A 24,770-nucleotide genomic window follows, 5' to 3' on the forward strand; every position below is an offset into this window, starting at 1 on the left:
TTTTTTTTTTTTTTTTTTTTTTTTTTTTGAGACAGGGTTTCTTTGTGTAGCCTTGGCTGTCCTGGACTCACTCTGTAGACCAGGCTGGCCTTGAACTTGCAGAGACCTGCCTGCCTCTGCCTCCCGAGTGCTGGGATTAAAGGCCTGCGACAACACTGCCTGACATATATGTGCATTTTTAAAAGACATGAAAGCAAATGGGGGATTTAATAGGGAAGAAAAATGGGTTCATTTGGAGGGTGAAGAGAAGTAGAAAAGATAATGGGGATGAACATGACCAATACATTATACACATGTATGAAATAGCCAAAAAAAAGACCTTTAAAAATCCTTCACAGCCTGCCTGACCCTTGCTTGCTTTCCACTTTATATTCCTGTCACTTGTTTTCCACCACACTCTGATTTGCTACATAAAGTCTTCCATTCTACAAACTCCTTGTTCTTCTAGAACCAGAACCTTTGATTACTGCCTTGTCACCTGCTGAAGTCTCATCTTCTCTGCATAGTCTGCTTTATCACTTCTTGCTTTACGATTCTGTGTGTGTGTGTGTGTGTGTGTGTACATGTGTGTGGAGGCCAGGCGTTGATGTCCCTTATTTTATTCTATGTGGATGGGTGTTTCGCCTGCGTGTCTGTCTGTCTACCATGTGCATGCCTGGTGCCGTTGGAGGTCAGAAGGCATCAGATCACCTGAAACTAGAATTATGGAGTCGGGAATCACCAGGTGAGGTAAAATAGACCCTTTTATCCTCTGAGTTGTTTTTGTCAGGATATCTTAGAGTAACAGGAAAAGCCAAAACAAACAACAAAACAAGATGTCCTCTCCAAGGTTTTCAAAGGATTTGTGGGTTAAGCAATTTAAAATTATTTTATTAAAAACATTTTACAACACACAACAAACAGGCCAGAGAGGCAGCTCAGGAGGCAAGTGTGCTTGCTACACAATCATAAGGACCTGAGTTCAAGTCCCAGTACCTTAAGATCAATATGGGTATGCCTGTTATCCTAGCTCTGAGAGAAGCAGAGACAGGGGGATTCCTGGGACTTGCTGGCTTCCAGCCTAGCAGGGAAAACATGACTCCAGAAAACCTACCTCAAAAAGGAAAAGGCAGAGGTAATAGAGAAAACATGACAGTCTTATGGCCTCCATACACATCTGTATGTATTGAAGTATGTATACACACACACACAAGCATAAACATTTTAAATAAACAACAAAACAATCAAATAAACGGATCTAATTTTATAAATAAATAAGTTACCCAAAATATAAAATCATTTTTAAATGGCTACTCAAAAATATTACCAGGGTTAAGGGTGGAACTCATTGGTACAGCCCTTGTCTGAAGCCTTGGGTTCAATCGATAGTGTTCTCCCTCTAGGCAAGACACATTAGTCATCTCACAGGATGTAATTAAGAGTGACTTCAGCCGGAAAGGAAGGCTGTTAAGAGCAGGGTAAGAGGAGGCTGTCACTGGGCCGAGGAGGCAGCTTCTCCTTCGGATTGTTCTGCCTGGAGAGCTTGGCTACAGATCTGGTACCCACAAGCCTTCTGTCTAGCCTAGCCGCTCACACTCATCTCCACCCGTTTGCAGCGTGAGTTTGGATAATTTGGGTCTTGCTCAGGGACACCTGTGTGCCACTGTCACCCAGCTCAACCAGGGTCTTCTCCATGACTCGTGGTGAGGGATGTTTGCCTCTAGATGCCAAGAGCACATCGGAGGGGAGGAATCCACCCACCCGCTCTGAGGGGAAATGCGTGTATCGCCTGTGTTCTCTGCCGGCATTGCAAAAGCGGGTAATGTTGAACCAGAGGGGCGCCTAAAGGCCCCGTGACGAGGTGTTTGGTTTTGGTTTTACTTTGTTTGGTTTTGCTTTGTTTGGGAGGGCTTGACATTGGAGTGTGTAGCTCTGACCCTCCTGCCGCAGCCTCCTGACTTCTGTGTGATTACAGGTGAGTGTGTCACCACACTGAGCTTGGAGAGGAACTTAATTGTTATTTTACTTGACATCTTAGAAGGTTTGTTTTATGCACAGAGAGCATGTGTGTGTGATGGGTCTCGTTGTGGAAGGGTATACGCAGGCCACGGCTCAGGTGAAGTTAGAGGAGAGTCTGAGGAAGCTGTGTGGGTCCTGTGTACAGACCTCAGGTGTCAGCCTTGGCACAGGCTCCTTTATCTGCCAAGCCACATCTCCTGCCTACAAGGGAGTTGAACCGACATAAGCATTCTCCTTAAAAATGGGTTCATCAGTGCATTCTTTTTTTTTTTTTTTCTTCATAATTTTAATGATTTATTTATTTATTTTTGGGTTTGGAGTGTCTCGAGACAGGGTTTCTCTGTGTAGCCTTGGCTCTCCTGGACTTGCCTTGTAGACCAGGGTGACCTCAAACTCAAAGTTCCACCTGCCTCTGCCTCCCAGAGTGCTGGGATCACGGTGTGCGTCACCGCGCCCGGCTCTTAATGATATATTTTTATTTCAGGTACATTGGTGTTCTGCCTGCAGGCATATCTGCATGAGGGTATTGGATCCCCTACAACTGGAGTTACTGACAATTGTGAGAAACCATGTGGGTGCTGGGAATTGAACTCAGGTCCTCTGGAAGAGCAGCCAGTGCTCTTAACCGCTGAGCCATCTCTCCAGCCCCCCATCAGTGTGTTCTTGATGCTAGAGGACCTTTGAAGGCTAATTATTCCCTAAGATTCCCAGAGGCCCACGGAATGCCAGCTTCTCTGTCATCTCAGGGCCACAGGGAAGCCGTGGCTATAAAGAGAGATTCTGTGTTGTGAACCAGGGAGGCTAACACACCCAGGAAACAACGTCCTCCTTTTGTTTCCGGAGAGCAAGAGCATCGCCTGCAGCCTCTAAGGATACAGACAACCCTACCTGGGATGAGGACTGTGTGCAGCGGCATCACCTCCACGCCGTGTACCGGGTACCCGAAGGGGAGGTTGGGCGGAGCCAGCAGAGGTGGTGGGCGGGGCAGCCCTTCTCTTCAGGAGAAAACAAGCATGAAGGTCAGCGTACACCAAAACGCATTTAAAAAAAAAAAAAACACACCCTCATAAGCAACAACAAGGATCAGTGAAGTTACCGCCTGCGCGTACACATGCGTATGGTTTAAAATAAAAAAAAGTAAGTCTTAATGGAAGAATGTCTTCATTCCTGCCGGGCCTGTTATATTTGCCTGTTTCGTGAGGTGACACATGTCTGTATGGGAAACAAGTATCGTGGACAATGCAAGTAGGAATCAAGGTTCACATCCCGTTTAGAGCCAGCTAGTACTGCAGAAGCAGCATTTCTCTAAAACAGCGGTTTTTAACCTGTGGGTCCAATGACCCTTTCACAGGGGTTTTCTAAGACTATCGGAAAACACGGATACTTGTGTTACAATTCATCACGCTGGGAAAATTGCAGTTATGAAATGCCAATGAAAATAATTTTATGGTTGTGGGGGTCACAACGTTAGGACTAGGTTGAGAGCTACTGCTCTAAAACCTCTCGGCTCTTAGTTACTTTTAAAGGGGCTGTCACTGGCAACTCCATCTTGTTGGTTTGAGACAAGGTCTTGCCATGAGGCCTAGGCTGGCCTTAAAGCTTACAATCCTCCTGCTTCAGCTTCCCACGTGCTGGGATGACAGACAGGCGCCAGCAGGCTCGGCATATGTCAAATCCCCTTGAATAAAAGCCAGCCAGATCCTATTTGAATTCCTTCTTCAACCAACAATTTTGGTATCGACCCTTGGTTTGATTCCCAGCGCAGCAGGAAAAGAACTGGGGTAGGGGGGAGATAGATAGTGGCTCAGAGGTCAAGTGTTTGCCTGGCTTCTAGGAGGGCTGTCAGCTGACAGACAATATGCTCCCAGCACATACAATCACCTTCTGTGCTGGCCCCAGGCACCTGGTGGCTGTGTCACCACCATCGCCGAGCAGTGTGGAGCCCCCCGTTCCTTTTTCTCTATTGGTTTTATTGAAAGGTTTTATGTGCACAAAACCCCACAACTCCTCCTTGGGGAGTACTGCTCTCCATCGTCTTCCTCTGTTTATTCCCAGTAGTTCCTGCCAGGGCCCCCTGGATGAGGATGAGGTCCAGACTTTTTCCTTAGGGTCCCTCACTCTCTCAAAGCACTCCAGTGTTTGCTCGCTCTCTTGCTCTCTCACTCTCTCTCTCTCTCTCTCTCTCTCTCTCTCTCCCCAGAGACCCAAGAGCTCCCTCGGCCTGTGTCACCTCCTCTGAAAGTGTTCAAATTCCGCCTGTCTCCTGGCATTCACGGCTGGGAGGTCATTCTGGTTATAGGCATCCTGAAAATTATATTTTCTTTGCAGGTGGCCGGAGTCACAGTCGCACTGATTCTTAGGGAAGAGCCTAGAGCAAGAGAGAGAAGCGCATACACTCAGATGGCTGATGGCTAATGTTACGCGTTACTCACCCTGAAAATCTCCTATACCACATGGCTGTCCTAACTGGGCTGACACCCTGGAACCACCCAGCAGTGACCCCTCAGAGAGACGAAGGAGGGAGGTGAGGAGGGAGGACCAAGGGAGGAACTAAAGACCCTTCCCTCTTTCTTTTCCTTTTCCCTTTTGACATAAGATCTTGTCTGTGTGGCCCAGCCTGGCCTCATACTCATGACAGTCTCCCTGCCTCAGCCTCCTGAGTGCACCACCATGCCCAACAGCCCTCTCTTGAATTATCCCCTCAAACCCAACAGCCACAGGCATGCAGCTAGCTCCACCAGGACGCACGCCAGGAGCAGCTTGGCCTCCAATGAGGCTGTAAGGTTGCTGGGCGCTGCAGGGGACAGAGACTGGGTCCCACAGACTGGTCTCTTAGACTCACTTTAGCAATCAGCACCTGTTCAGAACTGTCTACAGGGTCTAGGGCCCCATGAAGGAGCAGGGAGGAGACATGGAGGAAGCCTACGATGAAGCCGGAACACCCAGTCTCACCAGATGCCACTGTAGGTAAAGAGCTCCCTCAGCTGTGCCTCTGGTAGAAGTCTCAGCACTGGGTCCCACGCAGGCTTCGGGATCTCTGGCTTGAACATGTTGAAGTTGGCCTGAAGGGACACACTTACGAACATCAACAGAACGATAACGAGTCCCAGGATGGTGACTGACAGCTTGAGGAGCCACAGAAACCTGGAGCTGGCAAAACACACAGAGAGAAAGCAAAATGCATTTAAGATCTTTGATCCTGAGGGGCTGGGGAGGTAGTTAGCTCAGAGAGTAAAGCCGCATGTGAGGGCCTGAGTTCAGTTCCCGGCACTCATGTAATAAAGCTGGGTAAGAACTGGTAGAGGGTTCAGTGGGTAAAAGCACTTCCATGTACACCAGGGCACGATGCGGTTCCTGGAACCCATGCTAGAAGGGCAGTTCCAGCTCCCACAACCTGTCCCCCAACATCTAACCCGAGCCATGGCATTCACACGTGTACACCCACACACACTCAATAATACAAGTTTGTTTGGTTTTTCTGATTGAGACAGGTCCCACCATACAGCCCTGGCTGGCCTGGAGTTCACAATGTAGATCATGCTGGCGTTGATTTCACAGGGCTCTGCCTGCCTCTGCCTCTTAGGCTGGGATTAAAGGCGGCGCGCTCAATTACTCTTGGCTTAATAATTTTTTTCGAGTTGGGTGTGATGTTACAACATGCTTGTAACCCCAAGGTGAACAGGAAGACGATGGGGGCTCACTGGCCAGCCAGTGTAGCCTAGTGGTGAACTCCAGGCCAATAAAAGATTGTCCTTCCTTCCTTCCTTCCTTCCTTCCTTCCTTCCTTCCTTCCTTCCTTCCTTCCTTCCCTCCCTCCTTCCCTCCCTCCCTCGTTTTTGGTTCTGCAAGACAGGGTTTCTCCACGTAACTGTGTCCTAGAATTCACTCTGTAGACCAGGCTGGCCTTGAACTCCCAGAAATCCACCTGCCTCTGCCTCCACCCCTGGGATTAAGGGTATATGCCATCACTACCTGGCAGAGACTCTGCCTTAAAGAAGGTGAAGTATTTCTAAGGACAACTCAAAAACAAAGAAGAATCAAGGGTCAACAAAGGACTCAGAAAGATCCCAAATGAAGGGATGGGCAAAAGGGTGTGTGTGTGTGTGTGTGTGTGTGTGTGTGTGTGTGTGTGTGTGTTTGGAGCTAAAGCTCATGTATCAGCACTTTTTCGTCAAAGTGATTAAATGACTTGCAGAAAGCATCTGAAGTAGGGGCTCACTTGGCCCCATGATTTAAGAAGCTCAGGCAGTCACTGCAAAGAAGGCCCCAAGGGGGCCCCTCACATCACAGCCAAACAGGAAGCTGGGAGAGGGGAAGTCCAGCCCAAGGGACAGTAGCACCTACATTCAGTTCAGGTCTTTCTGTCTGTGACCTGACCTTCCTCCTAGGGCGGCGAGGACAAACACCTGTTCACTCTAAACAGAGAACGGTCCCACCAAAATCCAACTTGGTGAACCCATGAATTTATCGGGGATATGGGCGAGTGGTTTCTCACAGGAGAAAAAACAACCCGAAGACAGCTGCATTACCAAAAGCTGACCAACCCCAACGTGACTCATGACGGCTGCAGCTATCTGCAGAACTCCCCGGCTGCTTTCCCCCCAGGGTGAAAAGTCTCCTCTAAGGCTGCTGGAAAAGCATGTATCCCAGCAACCGCTTTATAGTCTCAGGGCGGACCCGGCGCTAGCTTACAGGCGGTTTCAGCTGGCCTGCCTTTAGGGCGCCAACGATTGCTTAGATCTTCACCTGCCTCTGCCAGGTGCACCAGGTGCATGCAGGGTGTAAGGGCCCTCACCACCCCAACTCTCTCTACCCTCTGTTTCAGCTCCCTCTCTACCCTCTGTTTCAGCCCCCTTTCTCTCGCTCCCTGCCCCCTCTCTCTGCCCTCGTGGCTCACTTGCTTGCCTCTACACCTCCTCCAGCCCTTCCTCTCCCTTCCCCCAATAAATTTCCATATACCAGACCTGTTGCTTGGCATGATTCCTCAAGGGGTGCCCCTTGGCATGGGCCCTCCCTGATACCCCTCGTTGCATCGTCGCTATGGATCATAGCATTGGTGCCATGACCTCGGTGGGCTCTCCTGGTGTCTAAACACACTGGGATCCCTTGTGTAGCTACGCCCCACCAGCCACAGATTTGCTTTCTGGTCCACTGATCAGTAGGCGCTCCACCCAACAAGGACAAATTGGTGAATTCTCTAAACGGTTTCTCTGTGTCTGACCATTTCCCTGGATGAAACTTTGTTTTTCCAGCACGTTTTCTCCTCCTCCTCCCCCTCCCCTGTTTCATTCTGTCTGGTCTCTCTCCCCCATGCTATCTGTATAAATGTCTCTAAGTATGCAACACGTTGGAGCCAGGGGACAACAGGGACGGCACTGCACACACACACACACCCCTTTTCTGCTGTAGGGCCACATCTGAGGTGTGGATCATCTGTCTGTGAATCTGATTCCAAATTCTAGCTAAAGCCCGACTTCTCCACGTGGCTCTAGCCTTGGGCCTGCCCGCGTGGACCGGCTTGCCCCTCTCTTAGCTGGCCTGCAGGAAGCCAAGCGCTCTCCCCTCTCCCTTCCTGGACTAGCAATTGGCACACCCAGTTTCCAAATTCACCGCCAAGGACAAATGACTCCTAAATATCTAAGTTTGCTGGGCTCTAAGTTCCCAAAGGCTCTTATCTCCAAGGCTCTTCTCCCCAACTCTTAAAAAAACTTATCTCTCTCATTTCTTTGTACTTACTCTGCTCTCAAAAGAAAAAAATAAAATCTTAAGATTCTGCTATAAACTCTTATCTGAGGATTTATAATTTGCTCATTGGGTATAGTTAAAAATCTATATAATCTACAGCAATGTTTGACTTTAAACTTAAAACAAAAGGCTTATAATTTAAAATCTCTATATAAGTATATATATGATTCAATTCTTGTTTAGGGCATATCTATGTGTATAAAACGCTAATTCAACTATGTGTATATATACACATGTAACTTGAACTCAACTCTCATTTAAGGATATATACACAAATGTTTTCAATAGCAACGATATCAACCACATACACAGCTTGCGATCTGCCGTATGTCTTCGCCAGCTTAAGATGACATACAGCAACATTTATAAAGCTTTTTAGTCCAGCCAGGTGGTGCAGTGGCACACGCCTGTGATCCCAACACTTAGGGCAGGCAGATCTCTGTGAGTTCAAGGCCAGCCCGGGTCTACAAGGTGTCTCAAACAAAAACAAACACAAACAAAAAAACCCAACCGAACAAATATGTTTAGCCTTGATTTTGCTCATTTTATTCAGCTACAGTACAGCTTTAGATTTTTATAAGCTATAGACTTTTCATAAACTAAATCATATGGGAAACTTATTTTCCATAGGTCAGAAAAGTTCCCAACCTCTTCATGGACTATAAATACGGAATGAAAAGTTTAATTTTGATACTGAAGAGCTCCAATTCAGAATCATGAACTTTAGGGCTGTAAACTTAACAGGGATAGACCCTAAGTCTCCAATTCAGAATCATAAACTTTAGGGCTCTAAACTTAACAGGAATAGACCCTAAGTCGCAGTCCTTAATGATAATCAAGAAATGCGAGTTAATAGTTACCTTACCAGTGATCAAAACCTTTAGTGTGCTCAGAAATGCGTGTGTAGTCATGAGAAGGGCTAATGTGATTAATTACGAGATTAAACTTTATTTGGACTCCTGTATTTGTTTTCAAAGTTAAGCAGAGAGCAACTAGAAACAAGCAAAGTTTGCCTAGTTAGCCCTGCTTCGGGCAGACACATGGTCCTCAGACATCTCAGAGATCTACAGAACATGGCATTTAAAATGCTTATTTTAAAAAGCTCTCCGGGACTGACAGGCCAGCTCCTGACAGCACCTCCAATCTCCTCCAAAGAGGAGGATGGGCACAGAAGAAACTCCACCCGAAACTGGCTTTAAACGTGGCGAAGCTGGCCCCTGGGCTGTAGGCTGCCCTTTGTCTCACCTGCCATCAGCATGCTGTCCAAACTATGGACAGGCGGGACACCGGGGAGTTGGCTATTTTCCTTAAACAAATGTACGACAGCACCTCCAAGTTCCTGCTTTACAGAAAAGTCTGTCAGGTCTCCTGGGACTAGTGGCCGAAGATGGGCGCCCAACAGGCACAGAGGAACCTTGGGTGACTGTTCAGGTAGCTGGTAGGCCTGTCATTTTTTTTTTTTTTTTAGAGACTCTTTACAGAAGTTTCTGTGATAGACATACCAGCTCCTGGCATCAAACCTAACGTCATCCCTAATCTCCTCCAGACGACCTTCGGCACACAGGAGACTAGCTTTCAATGTGGCAAAGCTCACCACAGGAAGTGTTTTGGTCTGCGCTCCCTGCTGGCTCAGGTGAAATTCACCCTTCTTGGGTCCCAGAGATCCGCCTACCTCTGCCTCCGGAACGTTGGGATTAAAGGCCTGCACCACCGCCGCCCGGATTAAATACACACTTTCAATTGCAAAACATAAAATTAACAAATTAAGCCTGCACAGCAACCGCAGTCCTGGGCTGGAGAGACGCTCAGTGGCTTAAAGGGTCCCGATGCTCTCAAAGCGTTCGGTCCCCAGCACAGTTCCAACTCCAGTTCTGGAAGGTCTGGCCTGATACCCTCACGTGGCCTTCTCGGGCACCTGCACACACGGGGTTCACATACAGATACTCATAGTGCATACATGTAAAAGCCTCTAACCCCAGCGCTCCCAAGGCAGGGGCAGGCAGATCTCCAGGGCCAAGGCCAGCCTGTCGTACGAAGTGAGTTCCTGAACACCCAGGGCTACAGAGAAAAATCTTCTCTTGAAAATAAAAAAGCAAACAAGCAAACTAGGTATAACTACATTCTAGGCAGAGCTTTTGAAGAGCTGATGATTTTAAAGCGCAGTTATTGATCCAGGGATCAACAAGTACGTTGAATGAGTCCACTGCTAGAAATGCTCGAGTTTTTTTTTTTTTAAATGGGGAATTTTCACTCCCTTTATTATGCATTCTTTCTAACATCTGAACACATTCAGTTAAACCAATCAAGTTACAGAAAACTCTCCTAGAAAATGAGACCTTTATTTTCTTCATCAACTCCTTAGGCTCTTAAAAACTATTTATTTGTTTATTCATTTATTTTGGATAGGGGAGAGGTACGTGGAGGGCAGACGACAGCCTGTGGGGGTAAGTTCTGTTTTTCTACCATGTGGGACTCAGGGATGGAACTCCATTTGTCTCTTTTGGTAGCAAGAGCCTTTATATTGAGCCTTCTCCATGGCCCCTTGGACTTTCCTTTAAAAAGGAAAAAAAAAAAAAAAAAAGGCTGACCTCAAACTCCTCAAACTCTCTGTCTAGCCAAGATGTCATGGACTTCCTGCTCCTCCTGCCTTCACCCTCTAGCCCAAGTACCAGAATTCTAGGCTTGCAACACTGCTTTAGATTTAAATCGCTGGACTTGTATTTTTGGTAATTTTTTTGGTTGACCCCAGGGCCTTGTGTAGGCCTAGCAAGTACTCTAGCGCCAAGTTACATTCTCAGCCCCAAGTTCTTAGACGTCTGACTCCCCAAAGCAGGCTCCAGCTAGGATAATATCTTAGGCCATAACCATTAACACAAATTATTCTGCTTAGAGATTAAAAATAGAGACCTAAGATTTTTCCTGGCTGTAAGAAAAGAGATTTTCATCATGTGAAAACAGCACGGCCTACGTGCTTTCGTGGAGGCTGGTTGGACTGCATTTAAGTAACGTCCAAGAAGGGTTCACATTACAACTTTTAAGTCGATGCCAAAGTAAAGACCCAGGGCAGTCATCCATGTCGGCAGCGACCACTGTGTCCTGTGCTGTTGACAAGGTTTGTTTCTGAAATGAGCAGAAACGGAACGGCCGAAGCCTGAGCCCTGACTAATGCTGCCTCCTGTTTAAATACACACTTTTTGTTGTTGTTGTCTGAGGCAGGGCTTCTCTGTCTAGCCTTGGTCGTCCTGGAACTCACTGTCCCCGAACTCACAAAGATCCTGAGTGCTGCAGGCGTGCACAGAAGGAGCCGTTCCTTCTTCCTTCAGCTGCTTTTGTTAGGTATTCCCTCAGGAGGAGAAAAGTAGCCGACGCACCTACCCTTACCAGGCTGCTGCCGGGTGAGGGAAAAGTCTCCTGGGACACTTTTCCTGAGGTTCATCTAAAAGCCTGTGATAGAGCTGCCTCCTCCTCCAGTCACAGCAGACCAGACTATGCTCACTGTCCTGTTTCCTCCCCTCTTCCACTCACACACAAAATCTGTGTGGAGATGTGAGAGGGCTACTAAAACAACGGGAGAAATGATGAACAACAACAACAGTAACAAAACAACACTCTCTGTAAGCAGTCTGAGGTAAAGTGTGAGAAGATTCCATTTCATTACTCTCCTGCCAGGTGTGACGCTGCTCGCATTTGTTCCCAGCACTCCCAAGGCCGAGGCAGAAAGATTTCCAGCCCAGCTGCATTAGTGAGACCCCCTCAAACCTATTTTTTTAAAAGTCACTTTGTTGTTGTTGTTTTGAGGCAATGTCTCTCGCTATGTAGCCCTGGCTGACCTGGAACTCTTTGTAGAACACAGACTGGCCTTGAACTCAGAGATCAGCCTGCTTCTGCCTCCTGAGCGCTGGTACTAAGGGTGTATGCCCTGGCTACTCACTGAACAAGACTGAGAGATCCGGGTCTCTGGTAATGGTTCCCTGGTTACAGCTGATGGGAGTTCTGCAGCCATTTTGCCCTTCTGGTCTTCCAGCTGCAAGTGATCTTGGGAGCTGCTAGAGGACATAGGAAGTGGGTGGTTGGCTGAAAATGTGGCTCCCATAAGGTCATCATCCACATGAGGTGCAACTTTGCGCTAATGCCATTGTTTTGAGGTCACCCATGTTCCTGGAAGTAACCCCTCACCTACGCTCTGTCTGTAAGGTTGGACTTTGGCTTTAGGTCTGTCATTGGTGTCCTATCTACAGTAGGTAAATAAACTTCCCAGAAGTTAACAAAGATGCAAAGCCACAAAACCACCAAGTATCTGAAAGAAGCAATGACAGCCATTACAGACTTAAAATGGTGACATGGTTGGTAGATGTGACAGACCAAATGGGGGTGCTAGACAAAGGGTCTAAAATGAGTGATTTTTTTTTTTTTCTGCAGTTGTTCCGTGGCTGGACAGTCTTGGAGGCCAGTAAAGATAGACCCCTCCCTCAAAATCAGCTTTCGATCTACCGTCCATTTCTCTGGCAACTCTCAGAAAGGGAAGAATTAGCTTTGCCTTCCCCCTTAAGATTTAAACCAGCCAGTAAAAGGGGGTATGTATCGGGACTCCATTGAGCCCCGTTGAATAAGGTTCCTTCCTCCTAGTCAGAAGAATAAAATCTGAAGCCTACCTTTGGCCTTGACTGGAGACCTGGTGTTCTGCTCTACCCCAAAGCTCAGAACATTAGATACCATTGTTCCCTTCCCTAATTGTTAATTCAGCTGGACCTACTGGGCCAGGAGACTCCCCTCCTTCCCCTCCAAACTTGATTCATCTGAAGACATGTTAAGGAAGTGGAAGGAATAATTATCCCCTTTATGAGCTCATGTACTTTTTTTTATGTCTAGAAACCCTCCCCTCAACTCAGTTGTTGCGGGTCTTCACGGACTATGCACCTTTCCAACTCGGTTATTGGTTGGTTGGTTGGTTGGTTTGTTTTGTGTGGGGAAAGGTAGTCAACGTGGCTCAACCCACGTGTGGAGAACCAGCTTTCTCCTTCCACCGTGTGGCCTCCGGAGACTGAACTCAGGTCATCAGGCTTGGGGCAAGTGCCTTTACCCACTGAGCCATCTTTCTGGTCCTTCTTCGGAGTTTTAACTTTTCCTTTTCACTCATTCTATCTCTTTGGGGTCCAGCCATAACCCAAACCTACTTGTCGGGAAACCCTGGACCGTCTCTAACATCCCACCACCACACAGCAACTGCTTACTGACCTCTATCACTGAACATGCCTGCTTTTTTGGATTCTACATTCTAGTCATACTCTTCTCTCTTACAACCTACTGTTCTCCATAGAGGAATTTTAATTAAGAACACAGCTTTTCTGGCAAGAGATCACATCTAAAGACCTTCTAGGTTTGAGTGATCCAGCTGGAATACAGTCAGGCCTTTAATCCCAGGAGACAGAGGCAAGGAGATCTCTGGGTTCGAGGCCGTCTGGTGTAGAGCAAGCTTCAGGTAAAGAAAAGCATAGGTCCAGGTATGGTGGTACTTGCCTGCAGTGCCAGCACTCAAGACACAGTGCCATGTAGATCTGAGTTCTAGTCTGTGCTGTTCAATCAGTTCAGCTGAATCAGTGAGTTTGAGAGGCAGTGCAGTGGAGTTAAGTTTGTGGGAGTTCTGGTTGTGGAATTCAGAGGCAGTTTTTACCAGGAGAGTTTTACACAGATAGATTAAAGAGAGAACAAGCTAGACACAGGTGAAGACAGAAGGAGCCAGAAGATTAGAATATACTGCCAAAGTTAGTGTAAGGCCAAGCAGAACAATTCAGTCAGAGGCCAAGAGAGAAGCCAGATTGAATCAGTCAGTCAGCTAGAAGAGGAGTTGGAGCCAGAACAGCTGAATTGAACCAGCCAGCCAGAATTCAAAAAGAGCTAGAAAGGGTGAGTTTATTCAGCAGTAAGTCTCAGAGGCTGAAAACATTGTAGGCTTAGATTAGATTGAACGGAGGCTAAAAGTTTCCAGAACTAGACCTTGGTTAGCAGATGGAGGCAATAAACCTCCAAGACAACAATTACCTCTGGAGGAAAAAAATAGTTACTTTTACAGCTCTCTTCCTGGCAACCGCCAAGATTTATACTTTCCTGCCCTGCCGATTTAGTCTCAAGCACTAATAAATAAGCCTTTAGATTCCTTCTGAATCTATTTTTAAATTCTTTTATTAGCAAGACCCATAAAACAGAACTCCAGTTCCCTCCTTACAGCAGATGCTCAAGAATGTAGGTGGGGCTGGCTCGGCGGTCCAGAGCTCATACTGTTGTGAGGGCCTAAGCTGACTCCCTGCACCCAATCACCTGTAACTCTAGCATCTCCTTTGAACTCCTCAGGTACCTGCACCAGACGTGCGTGTGTATATAGACACAGACAGACACACAATTTAAAAACAAAAACAAACAAACAAACAAACAAAAAAAACACAACAGGAACCCAGAGGCTGTTAAGATGGCTTCACGGTTAGAGCATTTGTCGTTCTCACAGAGGACCCCTGTTCATTACCCAGTACCCACCTGGTGACTTGGAACTCCAGTTCCAGCTCCCTCTTCGGACTCCCACTGTCACCAAAGGCGCTAGGGTTCACACATACATACATGCAGGCAGGTAAACAGCACCCACAGACATAAGCATAAATAAATTAGGAACACAGACAACTTGACTGACTGAGCCTCAAGGCTGGGTATGTTTTCTGGACAGTGAACCCATCCAGGTGAGCACAATGCCCAAGCTGTGGTTGTCCTGCCGGTAAAGCTCACGGGCAGACTGACCCACGGGGTTGCTGCCCTGCTTCACAAACAAAAGTATAAAATTGCTTGATCTGCAAGCCCAACATGGTACGAATCTGAAACTCCAGCTCATCTAAAGCAGGATGGCAGATGGAGACAGGAGAATCAGCAGAAAGCTCAAGGGCCCGCTAACCTGGAGTGTTCTGGCGAGCAACAGAATGCAGGAGCATCCCTGCTTCAAAAACTAAGTGGAACTTGAGAAGCAGTTCCTAAAAGGCTACACAGTAAATAAAAACTTTAAGTCTTACAAAGAAGGGAGTGTCCGCTTTGAGCGCAAGGTAGTCTGTTCAGTAGACTGGGGAGGGCTTGGCGTTGGTGGAAAGCTGTTAAGTAATCAAGTCAGCAGAACCTGAGAGCGTCATTGGCCAACACTGAGTCATGCCTCATTAGCTCACAGACAGGCAGGTGAAAGTGAAAGAGACTGTTGACCAACAGGGGAGGAGAGAGAAACAGCTGTGAGAGATCCTGAGCCCAGTGCGAGATGCTTGAGGCCAGTGCAAAGATGCCTTGACCCACTTAGATCAAGGTCAGGCTGCTTGGCAGGAAGAGTCCCTAGACTTGGTTGCCCTTTGCCCAGTGGTTTGGGGTTTAGAAGAGGGTTTTACAAAGCAGGAAGGGACTGTCAGTCAACGCGCTCTGAGCAGTCTGCCTACAGTTTTTCTAGGAACCAAGCCGTCTTCAGCTGTGGTTTTCACATGGTTACATCAAAGGCAAGCTGTCAGCTCATTACCGAAACCTGGACGGTCAGGCCGGAGGGCTCTGCCGTGACTGCCTGGTGGGAGCCTAACTCCTTGGCTCTTGTGGTAACTGGTAGTGAACTCCTTTCTCACACTGGCTTTTGTGATCAGCAAACACACACATAACCTTTGCAGTTTCCGCAGTTAGGTAATAAAAGTCATGGTGGCTTTGGACTCGGTGGCTTCTCAGATGATTTGCTGAGAAGGAAGCTTGTTGGGTCTCAACCCTAGACAAACTGCTGAGGTGCTTACCTAACAAATCAAAGCAGACGCTGGTCCCATGTCCTCCCAGCATCCTTCAGTCCCTACCTGTTACAGGGCCCTCCTGGCTGGCATACCTCACCCACTACCCTAAACTTCTCCAGCCCGGTGCCTGGGCTGCCCTACCCCCAGCCGCCCTTCCCTATAGAATCCAAACATTTTGGTCAACTGGCCCTTTCGTCTACCCTTCACCCTCCTGGCCTCCAGGTCTAGCTCCCGTCTCCTCTCTCCCTCCCCTGTCTCCTCACAAGGCCTAGCTCAGTCTGGTCATGTCCACTCTGGACTTTCCAGGATGTCTCTGTCACTGGCTATGCTCTCCCTTTAATCTACAATAAACTTTCTCGTCCTGTACTCTGTACCTAGGAGCAGTCCTGACTTTCCCTTTTTATTTCTCCCCCCCCCATTCAGAAGCTAGCTTCCACAGGATGAACTGGCAGAGTCCCACCTAAAGAGGATCTACACTCCCCAGACAAAGGGCACAGGAATAGATACATCAGACTAATTACAGTTATGCTTTCATTAAAATATGTTTTGTTGGAGGAAAATATGTTTTGTTGGTTTGGTTTGCTTTGGTTTTTTGAGACAGGGTTTCTCTATGTAACAACCCTGGCTGTCCTGGGACTCATCTTGTAGACCAGGCTGGCCCTGAACTCACAGAGAACCGCCTGCCTCTGCCTCCCAAGTGCTGGGGCTACAGGGGCATGTCACCACCGCTTGGCTTTCGTGAAAATATATTTAAAACCTGAGTGTGGCAGGACATACGTGTAATTGCAGAACTCAAGAGGCTGAGGATAGCTGGCAAATTCCAGGCCAGCTGAGGCTACATAAAAAGTCTTTTAAAATTAATAAGTGAATGGATTTATGTTAACATCTAGTAGGTTTATGACTCCTTGATTTGTTTTTACGGATTGTGGTGTGCTAGCACTCGAACCCTCTGCTCCCAGCCCCCAGCCCTGTCACTTTTAATGAATTCTTAAGTATCTTTAAATGGTCTCAGCTTTAAATCACAACTTGTCAAGTAGCTTCTTGTTGTTACTTTGTTCATTTTTCTCTTGAGACAGGGTCCCTCCCTCTCTGTAGCTCTGGCTATCCTAAAACTCTGTGTCGACCAGACTGGTCTTACACTCACTGCTGCCTCTGCCTCCTGAGTGTTGGCATTAGAGACGTGTTCGACCAGGCCTGCCTCGGTGTATGTGTGCGCGCGCATGTGTTTGCTGTGCACGCACAGGTGCATAGGCATGATTGGGTGGGGCACACATAGCAGGCAAGTGTAAAGATCAGAGGACAGCTTCATGCAGTTGGCTCTCTCTTTTCACCTTTGTGTGGCCCCAGGGATTAGACACCAGGTCTGTGAGGCTTGTGGTGCAAATGCCTTCACCCACTGAGCCATCTCACTGGCCCTTTTGTTGTACTTGATTTGGGGGATTTTTTTTTTTTTTTTAAATTTTTACACAGAAAGGTAGGACTTCTGCCTTCGTTTCTGCACTTAGCTTTACTGCTATGTGTTCTAGCGATACACACATAGGGGCGTCAGGTGAGCGCTGTCTTTACATTTTCCCCATCACATGGAACTTAAGCTGAAGAAATCAGCTGGGTAGTGGCTCCCAGCATGCACCTGGTTCTCAGTGGTGGACCTCAGGCTGTCCAGACAGGCAGACAGGAGATCAGCCTGGACTATAGGGTTCTGGTGGTTAGATAAAGGTCAGCAGTCCTCAGGAAGTTGTGACGCCTGTGCCCATCTTCCAAAAGCAGTCAACTTCCCTTACCTCTGGCAGAAGGGACAGATGGCTACGGGTGGCACCTCTCAGCTTATCAAAGCCATGCTGGCCTGCAAGCTCCCCCAGTATCACAGGTTACAAATTTCAAAGTCCCCTCTAGCACCCTCCTCCCCTACACTAACCGCCCTCAGGCTCAGTCTTCCTTATCCCCAGCTATCCTTCCTTCCTATAACCTGGCTATTCTCACAACTCTCTTATTCACTCAACTCTCCCTAGCTGTGCTCTATTCTCTATCTCTTACTAGCTCCACTATTCTCCTCTTCCACTTCCCTAGCTAACGCTGGCCACGTCCAGTCCACCGGCCATGTTCAGTCTGCTTCTTTCTCTCTCTGCTCTGGATTCCTCCAGATGCCTCTGGTGGTCCTCTCCCTCATGTCTGTAATGAAAACCTTAACCATAGCCAAGTACGGTGGCACACGCCTGTAACCCTGTAGTCCCAGTACTCAGGGGAGCAGAAGCAGGCAGATCTCTGTGAGTTCGAGGCCAGCCTGGTCTACAAAGCAAGTCCAGGACAGCCAAGACTACACAGAGAAACCCTGTCTGGGCGGGGGGGGCAACAACAAAATCCTTAACCATATATCATGGGGTGGTTATGTCAGCAGTTTCTTTACTGTAACCCCCACCACACACACATACACAGACACACAAACACACACACACACACACACACACACACAAGGCTACCTGGATTCTTTACAAGAATAAGCTTTGTTGGGGGTTGTTCTGATGCTAGTCCTCAAGATCTGATTAAACCTGTCCTTGTTGTATAAACCTATCCTTGCTGTGTAAACCTGCCCAAGTCATTATATATGATTGGTTGATTAAATGCTTTATGGAAGGGCGGAATGGGGTAGATGAGGCTAAGGTTCCCAGGACTGGAGAGGGCAGGAGAATCATGGGACACAGACAGACCGGATGAGAGGAGGAAGGAGGACGCCATGACCGGTTAGCCTGGAGAAGGAACCACGTCGGTGAGGAGGAAGGACTCCAATGATGGCGTGAAAAGGCCCAGATGAAGAATGCAAGCAAGTACCATGGGAGTGTGGATGGAAGGGAGACCAGATGAGGAGGAATTAGGTGGATGGCATTGGATGGGGGCTGGGAGATGGATATTGGGGTTATTGAACTATCTGCCTGGCCCAAGGTAAATAAGGCAATTATAAAATCTAACAGGTGTCTGTATCTTATTATTTGTGATAAGCAGGTTAAATAATAACACCATGATGATGATGATGATGATAATAATAATAAACATTATATAGCCCAACACTCATTTTTTTATTTACTACAACAAAGCTTGCCATTGAATTAATTTTATAACATGTATTGTTTTTCTGTTTTAGAGAGCAGAATTTTGTTTGGTGCTGTTTAACCTGTTTAAAACAAAACACTCCCCCCCCCCAAAAAAAAAAAAAAAAAAAAAAACCCAACAACAACCAAGGTTTCTCTAGCCAGAAACAAGCTTCTGACCTTTGAAGCCTCTATAATAAGGGATTGTGGCTGTGGAACAATACCAGGCCAGAATAGAGGACACTTTGTGCTTCTCATAGTGGCTACTTCCTGAAGCAGATGTGAAACAAGCATGGAGATCCTGAGAGCAGTGATTGTGAAGAGGAAATATGAGTTTCACTGTACTTGAGGTTTTTTGGTTGTTTTTTTTTTTTTTTTTGAGATTGATTTATTTATTATGTATACAATGTTCTGTCTGCATATATGCCTGCAGGTCAGACGAGGACATCAGATCTCATTATAGATGGCTGTGAGCCACCATGTGGTTGCTGGGAATTGAACTCAGGACCTTTGGAAAGGCAGACACAGTGCTCTTAACCTCTGAGCCATCTCTCCAGCCCGTACTTGAGGTTTTAATTGATGCTTAAAATTTTAAATACCATGAGACAGAAAGATCAGGCCAGCCTGCGCTACAAAGCAAGTCTGAAGTCTCAGATTGAGCTATAGAAAACCCTGTCTCAAAGAACAAATGAAAACTTAGAAAGTCAAAACAGAGCAAATTGCCAAGCCTAATATGGGGTGTGTGTGTGTGTGTGTGTGTGTGTGTGTGTGTGTGTGTGTGTTTCATAGTGGTGGTTTTGTTTGTATGTGGAGGAAAGCCACATGTAGCTCCATAGCAGAGAATGCACTTTAACGTTTCCAAGGCACTGGGGTCAGCACCTCCAAAAGGAGAAAACAAATGAACAAAAACAAAAACTGTAGGCCAGGCTGGCCTCCAACTCAGAGATCCGCCTGCCTCTGCTTTCCAAGCGCTGGGACCAAAGGTGTGCGCCACCGCAGCCCAGCCTGGGAATATTCTATTAAGTATGAATGAAACACCTTAGCTCACTGAGCTCCCCGCCCCCTTTGGGAGCATACAGCCCTCATGTAAACTAGACAAGCACTGTACCACTGAGTTCTATCCCTGGCCTTCCTTAACCCTTCATTCATACATACTTCACCCAATTTTAAAAAAAATCTCTGAAGAGTGTAACTTTAGTCACCCTAAAGTGAAAGAAAAACCGGGAAGCTAGCTCCCCTGGCAAAATCAGTCGCTGTGGGAGCCTGATGACCTGAGTTTGACCCCAGAACCCACTTAGAAAGCCAAATGCAGTAACATCCTCTGTAGTCTCAGCATTCATACCAATATGGGGAAGAGGGCTCCAGGCACAGTGGCGCACGCCTTTGGTTCCAGTGTTTGTGAGGCAGAGGGCTGTGAGTTTTGAGGCCAGTCTCAATATTGAGTCCAAGGACGGGCTACCCAGTGAGACCCTGTGTCAAAAACAAACAAACAAAACGACAAAACCAACATCATAAGGGAAGGGAGACAAGGAGAATCATCAGGAAGCTTTTGCACCAGGTAGCCTGGAAGTACACTTCACACTGAAGAGGGGAAACAAAACAAAAAAAAAACAACGCTGCCTCTGACCCCCAAAACACGCACCACTGTGAAGATGTTCACAGTATACACACACAATAAATAAGTAAATACAAAAATAAAAGACACAAGAAAACAATTATTGCTTATTCACTTGTTACCAAAATAATTCTTTTCCAAAGAGGAAAGGAGTGTTAAACCTGGCCACAGTGGTTCCTGCTTTTGATCCCAGTACTACGCAGGTAGACGAAGGTTCCGACATCCAAGGTCATCTCTGGGTACATAGTGAATTCAAAGCCAGCCCGGGCTACGTGAGACTCCATCTCAAACTTACAAAGAAAAAAGGAAGGAAGAAGAGAAGGAAGGGGGAGGGAAAGTGGGCAACATTTTAAGGTGTTTTCCACCCTGATGACATGAGTCTGACCCCCCTGTAACCAATAAGGAAGGAGAAAAGTTGTCCTCCGACCCCTGTGTGCATGCCCTGCAGGCAAGAGCAGTCCTCAGAAAGTCCCAATTTCACGGGAGTTCCTTTGAGCTCATTTAAAGAAATGTGTTGTTCAAGGTTGGGGGGGGGTATGTAATATTGGACTGAAAGTCTTTGCTCGTGACATCTGATTTGATGCTTATGTCAAATACACTACAGTTAACACCCGATTCCCCAAGAAGTTGGGACTTTTGTATTTCCAGGGCCTTGTAAGACACATTCAGCACATAGTAAGGGCCATCCGACATCTGGCTTTGGGGGTGTTGTTTTTTTAAGTATGTGTATGTGTAAGAGAGAGAGAGGGAGACAGAGAGACAGAGTGTGAGAATACGTGCGGGTACCTGAGGAGTCCAGAGGAGAATTTCAGACCCCCTTGGAGCTGGAGTCCACGGGTACTCATGGCCTGCTAGACATCAGTGCTGGGAATCAAACTCTAGAGCGCTTTTAACGACTGAACCGTCTCTCCAGCTCCCCAACACTTGCTAAACGAAATTCCAGTAAGTGTCCAAAACAATCGAAACCCATCGCACTAAGCTAAAATCCAATCGGCTCCTTCCAGGCTGGTCCTCAGACAACCTTCTCCCTCAGTTTCCCCAACTGTAAAATGGAGATATCAGCAGTTCTTCATAGGAGCTGCTAGAAGAAGCTAGAACTCAGCAGAGGCACCTTGAGTAGGAGCGGCACAGGGAACAAACGAGTTATCTCTCCATGTCGGCCCTGTTTCCTTCTCCCCTTCAATCAGGCTTTTCTGTCCCCTTTACACAGAAATATAATCACTCCTGGATGCCCCATAGGGTATAAACGGAACTGAACTTTTTCCGGCCTTTGGAGACAAGGTCTTCTGTAGCCCAGGCTGCCCTCAAACTTACAATGTAGCAAAAAGGTGATCTTGATCGTCTGGAATAACTACAAACATTCGGAATGAATGTTTGAACGCTTCTGAAATGAATGTAATAATTAACATTACGGGACAACAGCCTCTTCCCCGGTTGCCAGAGTGGGTGTTGAGGGGGAAAACTAGCCCATTTCAGAAGTAGAAAGTCAGAGGTTGGAAGAGGTGTTTCCCGAAGGCCACACTGACCACAACAGAGACAGGAAAAGAGCAAACAGTGGGGATGAAAATCGTAGATCTAAAGGTACAATTCTAGCCTTCTGTTAAGTGGAGGAAAAACGAAGCTTGCCCCCCAAATTGTGCCCGCCTTAAATTCACTGGCATCGTCCCAGCTTCGCCTTCACTCCCTCCTGCAGGAAGGAGGAAGCTACAAGAAAACTGAAGGACTCTGGATTCTTGAAGCCCTTAGCAATGGGCAAAGGGCACTGCGGGAATCGACCTCCTTCCCCTTTCTCCCGGCATCCTTTGTCGAACAGGTGAGCGGTTTAAAAGCAAACAAACAGAAAATGAACCCAGGTCTTGGTGCCTAGTCAGCAAGCGCCGGACCCCTGAGCAACACCCTCGGCCCATTTTAAAAAGTTTTGAGACAAGGATCTCCATCTGACCTCAGACTTGTTAGGCTTCTGCCTCCCAAGGAGCTGGGATGGAGCCCAGGGCTTCCTGGAGGTCAGGCAAGCTACTAGCATCCCCCCTTAGCTGCATTTGTATTTGAGGAGAAAAAAATATTTTTTTCCAGAGAAAATAACTTTTGGGGCGGGGGTGAGGTACAAGACTGATTTCTAACTCACAACACTCGTTTCCGAATCTTCTATGCATTTTTTGGAAAAATTAATCGAATGCTTCCAAATACTGTTTTGTTTGTTTGTTTGTTTGTTTTTTCCGCGTTCATTTTTTAAGTTCCTCCGAGCCTCTCCGGCGGCTGGTGCTGTGGCAGGCGCACCGGGGTACAGCCGAGCGTCTCACTCCGAGACCCAACGATTTCCAACATTCTGAAATCGTTGGGTCAGCGGGGGCGCTGCCATGGACCTCCCTGGCAGGGACTGGGGGGACCGCGGGCTCCAGCACTTGCCTAAACCCGCATCCTACCGCCTCGGGGTGTGGGGGGCTGCTGGCGGGGCACCCGGCCCCCCCCCCCCGGGCACCCCCCCCCCCCCCCCCGCGCGGACCCGCCCCAGGTGCGCTCTTGGCCACCTCCGGGTCTGGTTTTCCCACGAGGGGCCGGTTCCGGGTTTGCACGCGCCCCAGCCCAGACATGGGGATGGGGAGGTGGGGCGGGAGCTCCTACCCCCCGCAGCACGCGCTGTGCCCGGCGATTGCTGCCACCCAAGCGAAGGCGCCCCCCCGGGCTGCCCCGGCCCCCACCCCGGTTCCTCCCCCGGGCCCGCGGACACTCACTAGCTGGGAGTCATCGCCGCTCGCTCGGGCCCCATCTCCACCGACTGCCCAGCGCGGGTCCGGACCCGAGCAGGAAAAGGCTGCGGGCCCGTGCCCGCCCACATCCCACAGCCTCCGCCCAGGCGCTGGACCCAGCTTCGCGCGCGCGCCGCGCTCCAATAGTTTCGCCGTTATTTGGGATGATCCATTGTGACTCCGAGGCGCCCGGGGGCCCACACCCCAGGAACTTAGACGGTCCCCGCGGCGGCCACCGCCCCCAGCTTTTCCTACCAGAAGGAAGAGCTCCCGACGGTCCATGTACGCGCATCCACTGTAACAGCCGCGAAGACAGTTCGGAGGCAGGGCGAGGGCGCAGCAGGCTGGGTAAATCCACCCTGGGTGTGTTTTCGTGCCCCCGGGGTGCAGGGCTGAGAAGGCAGGCCACCTCTGCCTACCCACGGGCCAGCCCATCCCCTCTCCTTCGTGGGCAGGTCTGTCCGACCAGCGGCTTCAGCGTTGCGTCCAGACAAACTTCCAGGACGGACTTGGGACCCGGTGAAGCGGGAGGAGAGTGCGGACCCCTCCTCCCCTCCCCCTCCCGCCCCTTTGCTTTCTCCAATCAGAAGCCGACGGCGTCCCCCTGCCTAGGTTCTCGCTCCGAGGCCGCCCTCCGGGCTTGTGGGGCGCACGAGCCCCCCACCCCGCTGCTCTCCAAACGGGGGGCCCGTTTCTGCGCCTCCCCGGGTCATCAAGCTCGCCCACCCTACACCCCATCCCTCCTCCGCCTCCCCGTCACCTCGCCCCCCGCTTGCCCTTCCGCAGCTGAAATTCGGTTCTCCCTCACCTAGCCTCTGCCGCCCTCCCTCCACCTCCGCCCCAGCACTCCCGGGGAAACCGAAGCTGAGACCAGTTCTTCCTACAAGGACCTACCCGGCCACGCGATGCCTTTTTTTTTTTTTTTTTTTTTTTTTTTTTTTTTTTTTTTGCGTATTTGGGGAGGGGGGGAGAAAGAGCGAATTTCACACGAGGTTGTTCCGCGTCTGCATTGGTGCAAGCCTTTCGAAAGGCGTTGGGAGGTGGTTTTCCGGGGGGGGGGGGGGGGCTTTCTGTACGGGGCGTTTCTTTTTTTTTTCCGCCCCGGCCAAGCTGCACGCACGCGGCGGGTTTGTCGCAGACGGAAACGGGGGCGGGGTGGGGGTGGGGTGGGGGTTTGCGTGCGATGCTCTGCTAGCGCATGCTGAGCCGCATCTCTTTCTACCTCGTCTAGTTTCAAAAAAAAAAAAAAAAAAAAAAAAAGGAAGTAAGGTTAAAAACAGTAATCCCGAATACCCAGCCAGGTAGGACAGAGACGGTCAGAAGCTTCCTAAGCCAGATGCCCAGGAAAATCAGAATTCAAATTCACCCTTAGTTATATATGACTTAGATGAACTCACAGCCTACAGAATGGGGGGAAATCTTTGCCAGCCCTATACACCTGACAGAACTACCATAGAATATACAAATAAACCCCCCCCCCCCCCCCCCAAAAAAAAACAACAACGAATAAAGCCTTTTTGTTGTTGTTGTTTTGTTTCTAGTTGCAACATCGTCATAGGTCCGGTCCACCTTTTCTTTTCATGATGGATACAAATTCAATTTTCCGGGTATTGACATGGCAGATGTCAGGTCAGGACACAGGACAAACGGCTATTTGTGGTACTTCCTGGCATGCCAAAGTGGACGCTGGCCCCCAGGCTCCCTCGGATTCACGGCTACCTGTGGCTCCTCGCAGTGCGGTTTTCCCACCCTGCCCCTTACTCTAAATTTTTTCCCCCGCACGGGAGCTGCCCTTCCC

The 24,770-nt window shown here is 48.5% G+C and overlaps 1 protein-coding gene across 1 annotated transcript in view; it reads right to left on the reverse strand.

Annotated features, from left to right (window-relative positions):
• B4galnt2 (beta-1,4-N-acetyl-galactosaminyltransferase 2) overlaps positions 1-22,986 on the reverse strand; it is a 36,205-nt gene extending 13,219 nt beyond the window's left edge. Inside the window, exons 1-4 of the mRNA XM_055620619.1 lie at positions 22,958-22,986; positions 4,951-5,148; positions 4,229-4,366; positions 2,887-2,993 (exon numbers count right to left, since the gene is read on the reverse strand). Of these exons, the coding sequence (XP_055476594.1) occupies positions 2,887-2,993; positions 4,229-4,366; positions 4,951-5,148; positions 22,958-22,971 (457 nt within the window). The 5' untranslated portion in view covers positions 22,972-22,986. The remainder of the gene's footprint in view (positions 1-2,886; positions 2,994-4,228; positions 4,367-4,950; positions 5,149-22,957) is intronic.
• Between the last annotated feature and the right edge of the window lie 1,784 nt (positions 22,987-24,770).

The sequence above is a fragment of the Psammomys obesus genome, unplaced genomic scaffold (genome assembly GCF_907164565.1).
Source record: "Psammomys obesus unplaced genomic scaffold, mPsaObe1.curated_primary_1811, whole genome shotgun sequence".
Lineage (NCBI taxonomy): Eukaryota > Metazoa > Chordata > Mammalia > Rodentia > Muridae > Psammomys > Psammomys obesus.